Source organism: Camelina sativa, chromosome 16 (genome assembly GCF_000633955.1).
Source record: "Camelina sativa cultivar DH55 chromosome 16, Cs, whole genome shotgun sequence".
NCBI classification, from domain to species: Eukaryota; Viridiplantae; Streptophyta; class Magnoliopsida; order Brassicales; family Brassicaceae; genus Camelina; species Camelina sativa.
In genome coordinates, this window is record NC_025700.1 from 28230287 (window position 1) to 28245512 (window position 15226).

The following is a 15226-nucleotide window of genomic DNA, read 5'->3' on the forward strand; positions in this document are numbered from 1 at the left end:
TCGGAAGATGACTCCAGTATCTCCGATCATCAATTCCAGTTATCGATAACCCTTTAGCGGATATGCATAAACAGAGCCCACCGGTTCGTTTATCTACCCAAGCTTTCTGCAGAAAACATCAAACAAATCGAATCAAAAACATGAAATTTCTTCTCTTATTTCCTAAAACCGTTAATGAGAAACAGTTAACAAATAAACCCCCAATTTATTTTTTCTGAAGAACCCTAAAAAAATTTAACTTGAAGCGAAAGAAATCTATAAGAAAAAAAGGACGAACCTTGTTGCCCTCGTCGAAGGAATTAACTCGAGAGAGAAAAGTAAAGATGTCTCTTTTACGCAGATTTTCCGGGAAACAACCGAGGATTTTCTCGAGAATCAATCTATAATCAGGGGGAAGTTTCGATTCCCAGACGAAATCAGCCCAAGAGGCGCCACGAAAAGCTCTGTTCAGCTTCGAGAATCTGCAGATCTCAACCGGATCCAAATTCTGGAGGATCAACGCCACGCAACTTTCAGGCAAATCTCCTAAACCAGGCTTGGTCAGATCTCGATCTCCATAACAAGACGATAAGTTTTTGTGAAACAGAGAGAACCCTGCACCCATTGACGGGGGTTATCTCAAAACCCTTTTGTGATTTGATTGAAGAATCAAACAAGAACAATGAAAAAAACAAAACAAACAGAGAAATCTTCTGAAATTTGGAAACTTTCGTTTTGGGTTTTCTTCTTTGTTGGCGAAGAAATCACAAATCGTAACTCAGAAACAAAGCAAAGAAGAAGAAGAAGGAAAAAGAATGGAGAAGAAAAGAAGGGTTTGGTGGTGACAGACACAAATGGTGTCAGGATTCTGATTTATGGACGGTGACGCAAATGGGAGGGGATAGGTGTGTTTATATATATGCTTCAACTCTCGAGTATATATTAAATTAATTGTTAAGTAAATAAAATTATATTTGAAAATTTGATTTATTTTATTTTATTTTATTTTGACTGTCTTTATTATTTATGTGCAAAATATTTGTATTGCTTAACCATGTAATTTTTTTTAAATGAATCTGTTAGATATTGTTTTATCTATTTATTATTTATCCTAAATTAGAAAAATATTGGTAATAGATTTGCTGTTCGACATTCAAATGTTTGTAATCTATGGGTTTGTCTTCTAAGAATTAGATATACAACACTATAAGACTAAGACTAACCATTGGTTTTTATCCAACTAATGAAATTACTAAGCATTTGAATATAAATATATCTTATATATATATATATATTTTGTAATTTGTATTTAATAAAACTAATAACTTTTTGTAAATATGTCAAAGAGTAAATCTTAGTGATGTTTTTGTGTTCTAATTTGTAGTTCATAAATATCGTATTATAGAATTTAATATATCTTTTTCAATAATATTGAATATATAAAATTAAAATTAAAATCAATACAATAAAATCTAACATGTATAAAAAATTATCTGAAACTTTTTTTTGTAACATAACCATATAAACTTCACACGAGTGTGTCATGCTAGTCTTAAAAAAATGTATAAATATAATATTATTAAACCAAGTGCTTTGCGATTTCAGTTTAAGCATATTTTGCCTTTAAAAATGAACAAAAGGTTTAACTAAATTATTATTTATTATTAATAAATAATGTAACGATCATTTTAAATTATATAAAGATAAAATTTTCACATGTATTTCGTGAGATAGTACTTTTGCCAACGAATATATTGATGAGATTCGTGTACCAGAAAAACTCTACACGTAATTTTCATGCAAAAGTTTTTGTTCCCAAACGCGTTCTTCATGTTATTGTTTCACAAACGCTTGATTGGATATATTATTTAAGTGTAATATATTTTAAATTTTATATGTTTGGTATTTATACATATTATATACCATATTCTGATAAATAATAATAATAATTTTCTTATATATATACGTCAAAATTCTCTTGTAAATATTGTATATTTTAGCATACATTATTTAATACAATCTTACAATTCTTAAGAATTTTTTATAATAAAATGTGGAAAAGATTTCTAAATCCTTCAAAACTTCACATAATATTGTTTTGTGATATAGTTTGAAGTCAACATTTTTTAGAATGAAAAGAATAAGAATATCATCCTCACAGAATTGAAGAAGTTCCAAGATTAGCACATATAAGAATCATAAGATGAAACAACCCATCCTCATTTTTTAACTAAATTGGATTATTTTCATTTCATATAATTATAACCGAGTACAAAACATCCCATGGAAGAAAAGAATCTTTCGATATGATGAGAATCAAATAAATTTATAAGATGATGATTAGTGATAATATTGTGTAGTACACAAAATCCCTACAAGATTTCATTATTCAATGTGATTGTTTATGAAGACGTGTTTTCGATAAGATAAGATTGTTTTACCGCAATCTGCAGATAATAACAGTTACTGAAAAAGTAAACTAAATTATCTATAAGAAACATAAAAGGAAGGTAAATGATTATTTAACATGTGAATTTGTTTTGAAATTACAGAAATCATTTGTGGAAAGCACCATGATTTAATATAGCTAAAATCACGTGATTTCATATAATTAATGTCACCGTTATTTCATATAGCTGAAGTTATCACATTTTTAGTCGAACTTGGCAAGAGATTTGTAAATGAAATCTTTCTTAGATTTTTTATTTTATTTTTGGGGTTAAAAATCATTCATAGAAATCAAGTATAATGTATGGTAAGTTAATAATAAAAACAAACGAAAGAAGGATGTATGTATGGTATAAACTATAAGCTGGTAACAAACGCGTCCAAGTCTTATTTGATCGACGGTCAAGGGCCATGGCGCGTGCTTAGTCATTTCGATTTTTTTTTCTTGAGTACGTACGTATGTACCACTATAATAGTCTAAAGTAATAGTGGTATAAGTAAAAGACTAAAGAACCAAGAATTTGAATTGAACATATATGTCAATATTAATTAGTCAATGTATTGGGGTTATTCAGAAACTCTTTTTTTGTTACTTAGACCATAATACCGTAACATCAGAACGAACGATCAGTGTTAATAATACTGCATCTGAGAGACACACATAACAAAAACGTGTTAAGGCTAGCGAATTGGGTGGTTAGTTTTTTTCGAACTTTCTAATAATGTATATTCATCATCATCTTCGTACGTACAATAATAATGTTTCATGAATATAAGAACGGACAGGAAAAAATATGGTTGGAACGTAAGCACGAATTAGAGAATTCATTGTTTTCTAATTGGTTGGGCAAAGAATCCAAGCAAAAGCACTAATAAGTACTGTCAGCAGTGCACACAAAGACAAAACTCATACATTATGCTATTAGCTGGCATCTTTGTTGGTTTGATTTGCCATTTTTTACTCTTTCTCGTTTTGGTTATAATCTCGGACGAATTGAAGTCTATCTATAAATAATAGTCTCCGGACCCTATTAGAAAAAAATGGGTCAATTTGACACAGAGAATGTTAAACAAATAAAACAACGCCATCTCCTGGTTATCGCCGAAAGTTGCAATTATTTCAACTAAACATATATATTCCACAAGCATTAAGCCTCATGTCATCGGACATAAAACATATACTATTATTATAAAGATATTTGTAATATGATGCTGTAATAAATCGTGAGAATGCATCGTGTCATGTGACGAAATTTTTCATTCTGTCGACCAGATATTTCTTTTTCTCTCTGTCGACCAGATATTTTATTCGGTTATGTGTGATAAGTTATCACTCATCGTGATAACTCGTAAAATCATATGACGGACCAATTATTTTACATCTAGACTTGACAAGTCGAAAATAGAAATATTAAATGATTAGATACAGAATAAAAGAAACAAAACAGGCTCCATGGATACATTGAATTTAAAAATACAGTAGATAATACGACCAATTACGCGTAGATAGATATTAGATGGGGAACGTGTACGTGGATGCTGCTGAGAAGTGGAAAACATGGCACGTTTGAATGTACGTGTCGCGGACGTGGATGGACTTGTCCGTGACGATGCAAATTTAGACCCATACGTATCTTAGATCGTATTTTCCAATTATTTTTATAGGTTTGTTTGAGAGGGCAAATGAACCAAAAACACATATACTTTGATTAATTTAGGCGATGTTTATACACTGATAAAATCAAATTTTGCAAGCTCAATATTGGCTGCTCGTGGAATAAAAGTGATCAAAAGCTAGTAAAGGATAGGATGCTGAGTTTTGATTCAGCTAGAGTGCCATAGATTCTAGGCAGCTACTGAGACTATTTGATGGTTAAATTTTTTCTTAAAAGTTGCATGGTCAAGCTTATGGTATTATATAGTTTATCATTTTCTCAATATATGAATTTTGTTTACTAACTATAGTAACATGCAAAATGCATATTGTATAATAAAATGGTGGTTACAACTACTTAAGAATATTATTAGTTTTTACTTGCTGTTGAACACCAAGTATTATTTTTTACATAGCAGTCAAAACTAATAGATTTGTTTTAGGAATTTGGTTCGAATCATTCATGTTATTGTTGACCACTCAAAACAAAAAAGGCAATAAAATTGCTATATATAGAATCATAATCTTTAAAATCTCTACTGATGCTATATTTTTGGCCGAAAGGTTACGGAATGAATAAGCAACCAACCACAACCATATACTTTAAAAAAAACCTCAAAAACAAAACTAAAATAATAGTAATAAACTTAAATTGTTCAAAATATGATTGGGAAGTTGGATTCCACTGTATGAAGTGATGTCATGTGCAATCCTTTTCAATAATGTATGATGATCCCATGCTCTTCTTCTAAGTTCTAATTAACTATACAATATACAGTCTTTTTCGGTATTTTGGATAGGCTACACGTAGGTACTAGGTATTCTATTAAAATTCATAATTAAAATATCATGTTCTAGCCGACACAATTTAAGAAACTTATCCTAAATATGAGGATATTTGTAAGCGTACGAAAATCAACATTATATGATTAAAAAAATGATTGATCGTCCAATATATAGATTACTAGATGCTCAAATTTGAGTGATACTGTTATAGTACAATCTTAGTTCCTTTGTTAGCCGCACACAAACCTTTATAAACGAACAAAGTCGTGCATACAATTTTTGCGACTCATGATTGCGAGTACGTACAATTGTTTTAGAATTTTCGTCTTGTGACCCAAAAGAAACAAGAACTTTGTAGTATTAGTTTTTAGGTAGGATACTTTTGACGAAATTGAATCTCTATGTTTTTTCTTTTGATATAAATATGTTTTTATTCGGCACGAAAATGTGTTTGGTAGATATTAATGCCCTCATCAGGTCCTCGACTTCTCGTGTGTGGTATATTCCAAGTTTCGAACACGTAAAAATCTCTATCTCCATTAATTGTCGATTCTTTTATTGATAATGACTATACAACAATGATGTGTCTTTCAGATATGAATCATATGATTATTCATAGTACTATTTTCTTTTTATTTACAAAATGTATACATATTTCTCTAACGAATAACATTTTCTTTCTTGTATAACGACGAAAAAGATAATTCTAATTTATATCTTTTATATTGGGAAACTATAGCTAGTTAATAAATATCTTATTTATTGATTGAGTTTTATACTTTGTGCACACAAAAGAAAAAAAATTGAGTTTTATTTTTTTGAGGTTAATTGAATGTTTTACGACCACACATATAATCTGAAATGTGTTCACCACTCAAATAGTGAACTACTTTCCGACCAACCTCATTGTATGGTTCTCCGTAAGCCTTTTCCATACACCAATTGATAAATTATACGTCAGAAAATATCACTAGTCGAAAAACTTAACGATACCGATTCGTGTTATTTGTTGGTGTTGTTGTTTTCCCTTGTTTCTATTTTGGATAGTGACACACAAGCGATAAGACTCGAGCTTAGACGACAAAAATATTACAGAACTGACATCATAAACATCAGAAAACAACTGTAAAATTAAATAAATAAGATAAATGATAAGGACATGATCGGCGGAACACAAAGAAGGAGTACGTAGGAGACAAAACCGTGCAACTTGTCCTTTGTTTTCTTTCTTATTGCATAAAACTATGTTCAAGTTGGTACCTTTTTTATCATTAAAATAAATTGTACCTTTTTGCGATTAGGATTTGAGCAAACTTCTTATTTTCTTAAGTTTTATTTTACAAATTTGATTTAGTTTCACCTCAAAAACAAGTTTTAATCAAATCTGTTAATGGTGATTGATTTGAAATCACTACTTACTCGACAAATACTTCCGTGCGTCTAAACTAAAAAGAAAAATTACTCAAAAAGATATTAGGGGTAATTATACCAATTAGATTGATATTAATTGTAAACAAAATTTTGTGAATAGTGATTGATTTGATGTCATTAGTAGTTATATATAGTCATAACTCATAACAATTATATCTATATTTTTAACAACAATTATATTAATAAAAATCTCTCTATATAGATTAAAATTAAAATTGTACTTATCTGTTTTTTCTATAAAAAATGTTAGTCAAATAATTTTAAAGTATAATGGATATTTTTCTTTAGTATATAACTATATACTAAATAGATACTTTTCTTTTGGGGACAAAATACTATATAGATACTAAAAAGTGATATACTAATTGACCTATTCCATAAAACATAATCAAACCAAGAGTTATAGAGATATGAGATTTACTAGAAGTGATGGGCTTGACTCTTTTACAAGGCCCATATGAACATTCACACTGGTAGGTTTTTATTTTCTTAAACATACATTTGTTGTTTCAATTCTAAAGAAAAATTTCCTTAAAACAAAATTATCAAAGTAAAATATCATTGCAATAGATATATTAAAAAAATTTAACTTTATTATGATTTAAAGAACATTCAACAGCCTTCCCAGTTACAATGTAAAATATTTAAAAATAATACAAAACATTTCTTCTAATCCTTACAATTTTTTATAAAAGAATTTAAATACCTACCCACCCAGAAATTGAATGAAAGAATAAAATTAATTTTTTCCCCTATTTTTTTTTAAAAACCATTGTCCCCTTTTTTCTAAAGTCTTTAAAACCCTAAAATGTATTTTTTTTTTTTGAAAAAAACCCTAACTCCCGATAGTCCAAGCTGAGATCGTATAAAGTGGCTGCTCCGACCACCGTAAAGTAACACCACCGCTGCTTCCGCCTTCACCTCCGTCGCCGTCTTCATCGCTCCTATCCACATTGAAAAACCCCTCATTGCCAGGTCCGTACATCCTAAGCAACATCTTGCTCTGCAAAACCTCTCTCTCCGAGACTCCAAGACTCCGAAACCCTAACTGCTCCAACATCCTCCTCCAATGGCGAAAACCCACATGCCTCTCTTGCCTATGACTTCCTTCACACGCAACAATGTTCCTGATCTCTCTCCCAAACAACATCTCCTCGATTTTGACTCTGATTAAGCTATCCGTAGCAAGATTCGTGTGAATCGCATCGAACATCGCCGAATAGTACTTTAACGAGTTACAAACTCTTGTCTCGAGTTGCTCTGAGTTGTGTTCTGCTTCTTGTTCAGCTAAAACAAGAGCAATTGGGTTTGTGCTTCTGATTAAACCCAAAAAGTCTCTAATCGCTCCCCCAGTCCCATCGTATAGCGTCTTGTGCATCTGCATAACACAGTTAACAGCTACTGATTCACCTTCTTTGACGTGTAGCATCCATAGCCTAACGTCTTCAAGTCTATCAACTACAGGGTGAAACTCGAACTGAAGATTCATTGCCTCTGCAAATCCATGGAGACGATCTCCGGTTTCGTTTAGCTCGAGTTTGGATTCTCCGATTCCAGTGATCCGAACATGGTGTGGTGGATTTGTTCTTGAAGCTAAGCTTTGGAAGAAGCTAGGCCATTGTAAACCTTGCTTGATGTCGAAATCGATTATGTGAACTCTCTCTTTGCCTTCAAATGCTCTGAGTAACATCTCGTTGGCTGTGAAATGAATGAACTTTGGAATTGGGGTTACTTGATTCAAGAACCTCAACGCGTTTCCTGATTCATCCTCAACTGTTCTGTCGAATTCACGAGGTGGTGCGATGTGGAAGATGTGAGGCCACATACGAGCCACTCTTAGTGCCAATGCTTCAATGTAGTAAGCTATAAGACGAGTCATTGGTGTTCTTCCTCTAGGAGAAGCAAGGTCACTAGTTCTCGCAATGAAATGGTTAATCGCCGCTATGTTCCTCGATCTAATCGCTTCTATACTTCCAGTGAGGAGATTAACAAGCTCGAAGTCTCGCTGTAGATCGTTCCTGTGATTGTTGTTGTTGTTGATGTTTCCGCTGGTCCTTTCCTCTGTGCTGTGTGTGTAAGGGTTCCTTGAACCATTTGTAGGCTCTGGTACTCCTCTATGGCTTAAGCTTTGACTCTCTGATGATGCACTTGTTGATGATCCAGAAGCTTCCTTAACTGCTGCAGGACGGCTACTCTCAACGTCTTTATCTCCTATACCAGCTAACTCAGTGATCACCGAATCAACCCAGTTTGGATTACTCGGTAAAGGCTGAGAGATCACTTCACTAGGCACAAAGCAAACCTTTCCTTCATCATCACCATCACCTGAACATGTCAAAGAAAATGGTAATGTTGGAGTAGAAGTATTCTGTCCAGTAAAATGATCGAACCAGAAACCACCTTCGTTTTCGCATTTCGTCCTCTTCGCTCTGCTGAGACAAGACTCGTCTTCCTCCTCCGCCAATCTCTTCAAACTCTTCTTCCCTCTGTTGTTGTTGTTGTTGTTGTTGTTGTTGTCGTTGTTCCAAGAAAACCCTTCTCCGTTTCCTCTTGTTGTCGCCAAAGGTGGAAGCTTTATGTTCTGCTTAAGCGAACAACCACTCGTCTTGCGCTCGATCGGCTTGGTGCTGTTGTTGTTGTTGTTGTTGTTGCTGTTGTCAAGTGAGATGCTTCGTCCAAGTGGTCGGGTTGAAGGAGTTTCCTTGCGAGTGAAGCTACTACTGCATGGTAAGTCCAATCTCTGTGTGTTCATGGGAAAATGTGCTGATACTGTTGCTGATGTTGCTGCTACTGCTTCACTCCTCAATCTTCGAGTCGGTGACAATAATGATGAACTTGAACAACCTGCCAACATCCTCTACCAAAATCTACCCAACCCAAAAAATTTGAGAGATGGTCTATGTGTGTGTGTGTGTTTGCACAAACAACAATTTGATGTTTTAAAAAATGGAATCCGATGAACAAAGATTCAAAAATCAAAATCTTTTTTTTTTTCTTTTTTTTCTTTTGGGTTTTTAATGAAATCAAAGTGAATCCTAATATGAAGAAATGAAAAAAAAGAATGAACTTTTTTTGTGACTTAATATGCCAAAAAATAGAAGAATGAATTGAATTTGAAGCCCCACCCCAAAACGAATCTCTATATATTCAAGAAAGAATGAAAGAATGATCAGAACTAATCTAAAAAAAAACTTTTTCTTCAAATCAATCTACCATAAAACAATCATCGGATTCCTTAACTTTTATAAAAATCAAAATCTCATTTAGATGATAATGACGACGAACGAGTTCACATCATCACGAACAGAGACTACTACTGAAGAACGACCTCGAAGTTGCAGGATGAAGAGACTTGATAGTCGCGGTTCACCATTCCGGTTCGCCATTCCGGTTTGCCAAATCAAGAAGAAGATCTTTCAGAACATCCAGAAACTCCGAAACTCTCAAGAAACCCAGATCAAGATCCAAAACACTCTAAAAGATTGTTCCTTTCTTCTCTCTCTTTCTCTCTCTCTCTCTCTCTCACTCACTCACTCACTCACTCACTCACTTTTGGTTTCTCTCTCTCTCTCTCTCTCTCACTAACTCTCTCTACAGGGTGGTAAAGGGGTACTATACAGCTTCTACAAATACCATACTTGAGAGAACTTTTTTTTGTTTTCTTGTTGGGTCTTCGAGAATTGAAGTTGGCAACTTTTCTTTTCTTTTTACAGTAAATTGTTTTTTTAGAGAGGTTGGGCAGAGTGAGTGAGTGGGTACACGAGGGATCTTAATCTATCTGAGCCGTTGGATCTTCCAAATCTAACGGTAGGAAAATAAGGTGAGGGGGCTCTAGTGACCGTTTGTAAATTGTCGGAGAAATATGACCGTTGGGAGAGAGGAAGAAGAGTGTTGGGTGTGTACGGACATCACTGAGTTTTGATTGGGAAAGCCAAATACGACTTTTTCTTTTTTTCTTTTAACTATATATATATATATATACACACACGTAAAAAGACATTATTATAATAATGTTATATTTTTGTAAGACAACAAGGCATTTATTATTATATTTGTTTTTCTTTTGTCAACAAAATATTATTATTACTTTTAGTCTATGACATGTTCTCAGTAAAAAAAAATAAGCATTGTACTATTTTGGGTATTGAATTTTATCTGTCATTAGTAAATAATAAATATTGTCAGTTTTTGTGAATCTGTTTTACTATTCTTTCTCTATTAGTAAGATTGATTTTCTTTAAGTTTTTTTTTTTTAGTTTTTTACAGATTCACTAATCTTTTATTTTTATCAATAATTTACGTGTACTGTTTTTTTTCTTCAGAAAGTATTCTCCCATAATTTTTTAAAAATATTAATTCAATTTATCCAATTAACATTTTATTCGGTAATTTCATAAACAAATATTGTAATGTTTTTTGAAGTTTGCCATTTTATAACGTCTATAAAAAATAAAAACCTTAAGAAAAAACCGATATTCATGACTTCATGTAACGTAACAAAAACTAAACATCAATTTTATTGAAACTTGTGTAAATTGCGTTAACAAAAAATGGGTAGTTTCTTGTCTATTCTAACTTTTAATGCTTACACTGTAACAATGTTAGTATATACAACAACACACACAAACAAAAAAAAACAAAAAAACAAAAGTAATGAGTTGTTTAAAGAAAAGACTAGATTTTTACAGTGAAAGTGAAAGTGAAAGCTATGTGTTAGAAATAAACTAGATGATTTCCAAAAACAAATCCTCTTGTTTGTTTACGAGGCCAATCTCCTGCAATGTCAAGCAACTTTGTTCTGCACCAAATGTCTCGGGGGAATAGTTTCACCTGTTATAACCACATGACATTAGTAATGGAGTTTCAATAAATTGGTGGTAAAAAAAACTAGAAGTATATGGTTCAGTGAAGGTACCTATCTGTAAGTATTACGCTTGATCAATCTACTAACGTCAATGAAGTCCAAAAGCGCCTGCAGTTGAAAACCATTATAAGCATACTGTGTTGTTCACAGGAGAACAAAAAACGCATAAGAAAGTACCTGAAGATTGTGGGATTTCATGAACCGGCAGGCAAGGCGGTTTCCACTTGGCATACGTATGACAATAGGTGACAGTATTTTCATCATCCATGGCTGAATCTGGAGGCAATGATGCTTCTTTTTCAGTCAAATGCTTCTCAAGTTCCTTAATGACCACACAAAAAAGAGAAACATAAACACTTGAGTTCTGTTCTTCAACGGTGAGTACTGATTGAGTTGAAATTAACATTAGAATCCAGATTTTTTCAAATAACCAACCTGCTTCTCCCACATCCGGCGCTGAGCGTCTACTGAAGGCAAAGGCGTGTGAGGAGCCAGGGTTCCTGATCGGTATCTGCTTTCAGGAACTTGACCAATCATTGTTGCCTCTTGTAAAGTAGACCACTATAAGCACATCAAGGAAGCATGTTATTAGCCAACATTAAGCTGATTAGAGTTATTCTGTTCCGTGTGGCACATAGAAATTAAGACAGGAGGATTTGTGAATGCCTCATCTAAATCAGAAGCATTGATCAGACGCGCAGCAGCAGGAAAACCTCTGGACATGCTATCTTCATCATCGGGTTTACTGTGGTAGGATGTGTTTCTTGCTTCCACACTAGATTAACATGCAACGAAACACAACCAAAGAGTGTGAAGCTTTGCATGGTAACAAAAACAAAAATCATTACTTCAAAAGACACGAGTGAAAAAAGATATGGGCATACCCACTACTTGAATATCTCATCTGCCGTTGCTCTACATTGGATCCCTCATAACCTTCAGATCTTAATTCTCCAATCCTACTAGCTTTCTCACGCAACTGTTTCTCTTTCTCTGCTGTCTGCGATATTTCGAGTTAGATATGAACAAAGTAAACACAAAATGGCACGGCTAGAGAAAAGAAGAACAAACCTCCAAGGACAGAGAGATAGCATGAGCAAGGTAGGGATCTTGTACGTGAGACTTTCTATGTCCAGCAAGAGCGTCTTGTCCTCCCTATAGCAATCCCATTGCACAAGAAACTTTGCTTAGATACTATGGATACTCGGTAGAATCTCTCAATCATTATCCAAAAACTCAGCTATCTTTTTTCCGCAAAGCATAATACCTTTCTTTCCTCTTCAAGATCATTGATGGCGTGTAGCGAAGTGTGGATGGGTGGTACACTTGGTGTATGTACATGACGTGCAAATGGCTCATATCCAAATAACTCAGCTGTATTTTCCTCTAAACGTATTACCTTCATTTCTTCTTCAAGATCATCAAAGCCGTGAAGCAAAGTGTTGCTGGGGAGAACTCTTGGTGTATGGCCACGGCGTCCAAATGCATCATACCTCATTTCTACTGGAGCTTCCACTAAATCTCGTGGCCCTGTTGTACGACCAACTAGATTGTTGCTAGAAATTGCACTCAGATCATCAGCAAGAGAAATAATCCTTCTACTAGAATCAGTAAGGTGTTCCCTAGGAAAATTTTCCTCTTGTACTGGTGGAATTGACTCGTCTTCAGACTCTGGACTAGAACATCCACTCGCACTAGCCAAGAAGAAACAAATAAACAAAGATTACAAAAACATAAAGAGATGATCCAGAGGTATACAAGTGTATCAAGAAAGTTTCACAAAGTGTTAAAGATGACTACATGTTTGCACAATCTTCTAAACGGTAATGCGCATCAAGACCTGCATTGAGATTCCCTCCACTTTGCTGATCACAAAACAAAAAACTCACAGAAATCAGAAATCTTGGACTCAGTTACGAACACCCAATTGAAAGAAAGCTCCGATTCCGTAAATCCAAGAAACCCCCAATTGAGAGAAAACTCCGATTTCGTAAATCCCAAAAACCCTAATTAAAGAACAATCGAAAATAAGCTACGATTCCGTAAATCCCAGAAAACCCCAACTGAGAGAAAACTCCGATTCCGTAAATCCCCAAAAACCCTAATTAAAGAACAATCGATGATCGAGGAGAAATTTATGAGCAGCATATTCTTCTTCAGTGCGGGTGATTCTCGCGAAGGTAAGGATCATCAGTGAATCAAGACTCGCCATTGATGAACCAGCGAAAGATTTCTTCTTCCTCAATCTTGGCAAGAGAGAGAAACAGAGAGGGAGTGAAATAACGGGTACTTATTCGCAATCTGTGATATGTAAAAAAAAACTAATGGGATTTTTAATAATGGGGATAGCCGGAGGTGTAAACCGAACACCAAACGAAATATTTAAACCAAAACCGAACCGGAATTTATTTGAAGATTTTTAGAGATGTATTTTAGAATCAAATGGTAACGAATTCATGACTTTTTTTTTTTATATTTAAACATCTTATTATATAAAGTTTGGATTTTGAAAGTTAGCCATTAACAAGATTTTGACATGTGTAAATATTAATATTTAATAGGTAGAATTTGATTACAATAAAAATAAAATATTTTGTTTTTAAAAATATTAATAATGCAAAAAGATAATTATCAAAAATTACAGAATTTATAAAAAAATACAAAGTTTTTTAATAATTATAAGGAGATTTTATATATATCTTTTATAAAATTCGTAATTCTAATATTATATTTTTAATTTTAAGTTATTAATTCTAAAAAAAATATAGAAAAAGGGATTAAGGAAAATTTACATTTAGTTATTAAATCTATAATTTTTAAAATACTCACTTCTATATAAACTTAGGTCATATTTAAATAATTTATTCAAAACACTGCTTTCAACTTTGTTTAATTGGAATATTTTTTTAATGGGAAGAAAAAAAATTCTAATTTTTTTAAACCAAAATTTTCTCGTACTTTCTCCTTTTTCAACTTGGAATAGGTGGTAATGTTAATATGTTGACCCAAAAAAAGATTAATATATGCGTCCTCTTTTCCTAATACTGTATTTTAAAATTTATTATAGTATTTTTAGATTATTTTATTTAATTTATATTTTTGTCTTTTCATTATTTGGGATTCATATATTACCGTGCCTATAATTTTATATTTTTTCTTTAATTATACCAAATTAATTTTTTTCTAATTTATCAACCTTGATTGGTTTATCATAAACCCTTCTTTTTTTTCAAACATAAATATTACCATTATTCATTCAATCCCAAAGAGAGATAACAAGTAGAAACTCATCAACCTAACAGATGGATAAAATAGCCTAATTAAACACAATCTTACAACAAACATAGATAGATAGATTGGAAAAAACATAAATCATTGTTGACAGATCCATAGGAGCTTAAAGACTGTGACACCCTGGTATACAAAAAGGTTTAAAATAATTGATTTGACCACATATGTCATCAAAATGCAATTATTTTTTTCGGTCAAACTTCATGATGGATGACCTTCCTGGAAGTGATTGTCGGAACTGTGCGAGTGAGGATAAAACACAGAAATTTGTTGATTTGTAGGATCGGTAAACAAGTTTTTAAAGTCTTCCAAACGTAACAAACCCCGCCATCGAATATGGGTGGGTCCACGGGCCGGAAATAGATGTAGGGCCCACTTAGGAAGGTGAGCCCATGGACTGTGAGTGGACATAAGCTCACTAATCAAGGTGGTGGTTGAGGCGTTACAAAGACATATGCTACATCATGGTGTGTCATTGGTTGTAAGAGCAAGCCATTTTGAGATAACAAAAAAACGTGAACATTTCTCTCCATACAGGAGGAGGGCAGAGCCGAGGTTCTCTCTATGGTGGTGATGGTTGGACACAAGGTTATATCCCTAAGGAAGGAAGGTTGAGGAGGTTGGACGCAAGGTTATCTCCCCAAAAGAGGAAGGTGGAGCCAAGGTTCTCTCCATGGTAGAGGAGGTTGGACACAAGGTTCTCTCCATAACGGATGAGGACGGAGCCGAGGTTTTCTCTATGGTGGTCATACATTATTTTGATAATACATCAT

General features: G+C 33.4%; 3 protein-coding genes across 3 annotated transcripts in view; all 3 read right to left on the reverse strand.

The window, feature by feature from the left end:
* LOC104752973 (F-box protein PP2-A11-like) overlaps positions 1-871 on the reverse strand; it is a 2064-nt gene extending 1193 nt beyond the window's left edge. Inside the window, exons 1-2 of the mRNA XM_010475234.2 lie at positions 278-871; positions 1-106 (exon numbers count right to left, since the gene is read on the reverse strand). Coding sequence (XP_010473536.1) covers positions 1-106; positions 278-604 — 433 coding nt within the window. The 5' untranslated portion in view covers positions 605-871. The remainder of the gene's footprint in view (positions 107-277) is intronic.
* On the reverse strand, positions 7128-10009 carry LOC104752974 (scarecrow-like protein 28). The gene is made up of 2 exons (XM_010475236.2): positions 8699-10009; positions 7128-8623 (listed from the first exon to the last, which is right to left on the reverse strand). The coding sequence occupies exons 1-2, from the start codon at positions 9150-9152 to the stop codon at positions 7134-7136; spliced, it is 1944 nt and encodes a 647-aa protein (XP_010473538.1). The 5' UTR covers positions 9153-10009; the 3' UTR covers positions 7128-7133.
* LOC104752975 lies at positions 10839-13453 on the reverse strand. Its single transcript, XM_010475237.2, has 9 exons — positions 12963-13453; positions 12430-12856; positions 12234-12317; positions 12047-12162; positions 11829-11937; positions 11598-11723; positions 11340-11484; positions 11214-11270; positions 10839-11128 (listed from the first exon to the last, which is right to left on the reverse strand). Exons 2-8 carry the CDS (start codon positions 12658-12660, stop codon positions 11251-11253), a joined length of 831 nt encoding a protein of 276 aa, XP_010473539.1. The 5' UTR covers positions 12661-12856; positions 12963-13453; the 3' UTR covers positions 10839-11128; positions 11214-11250.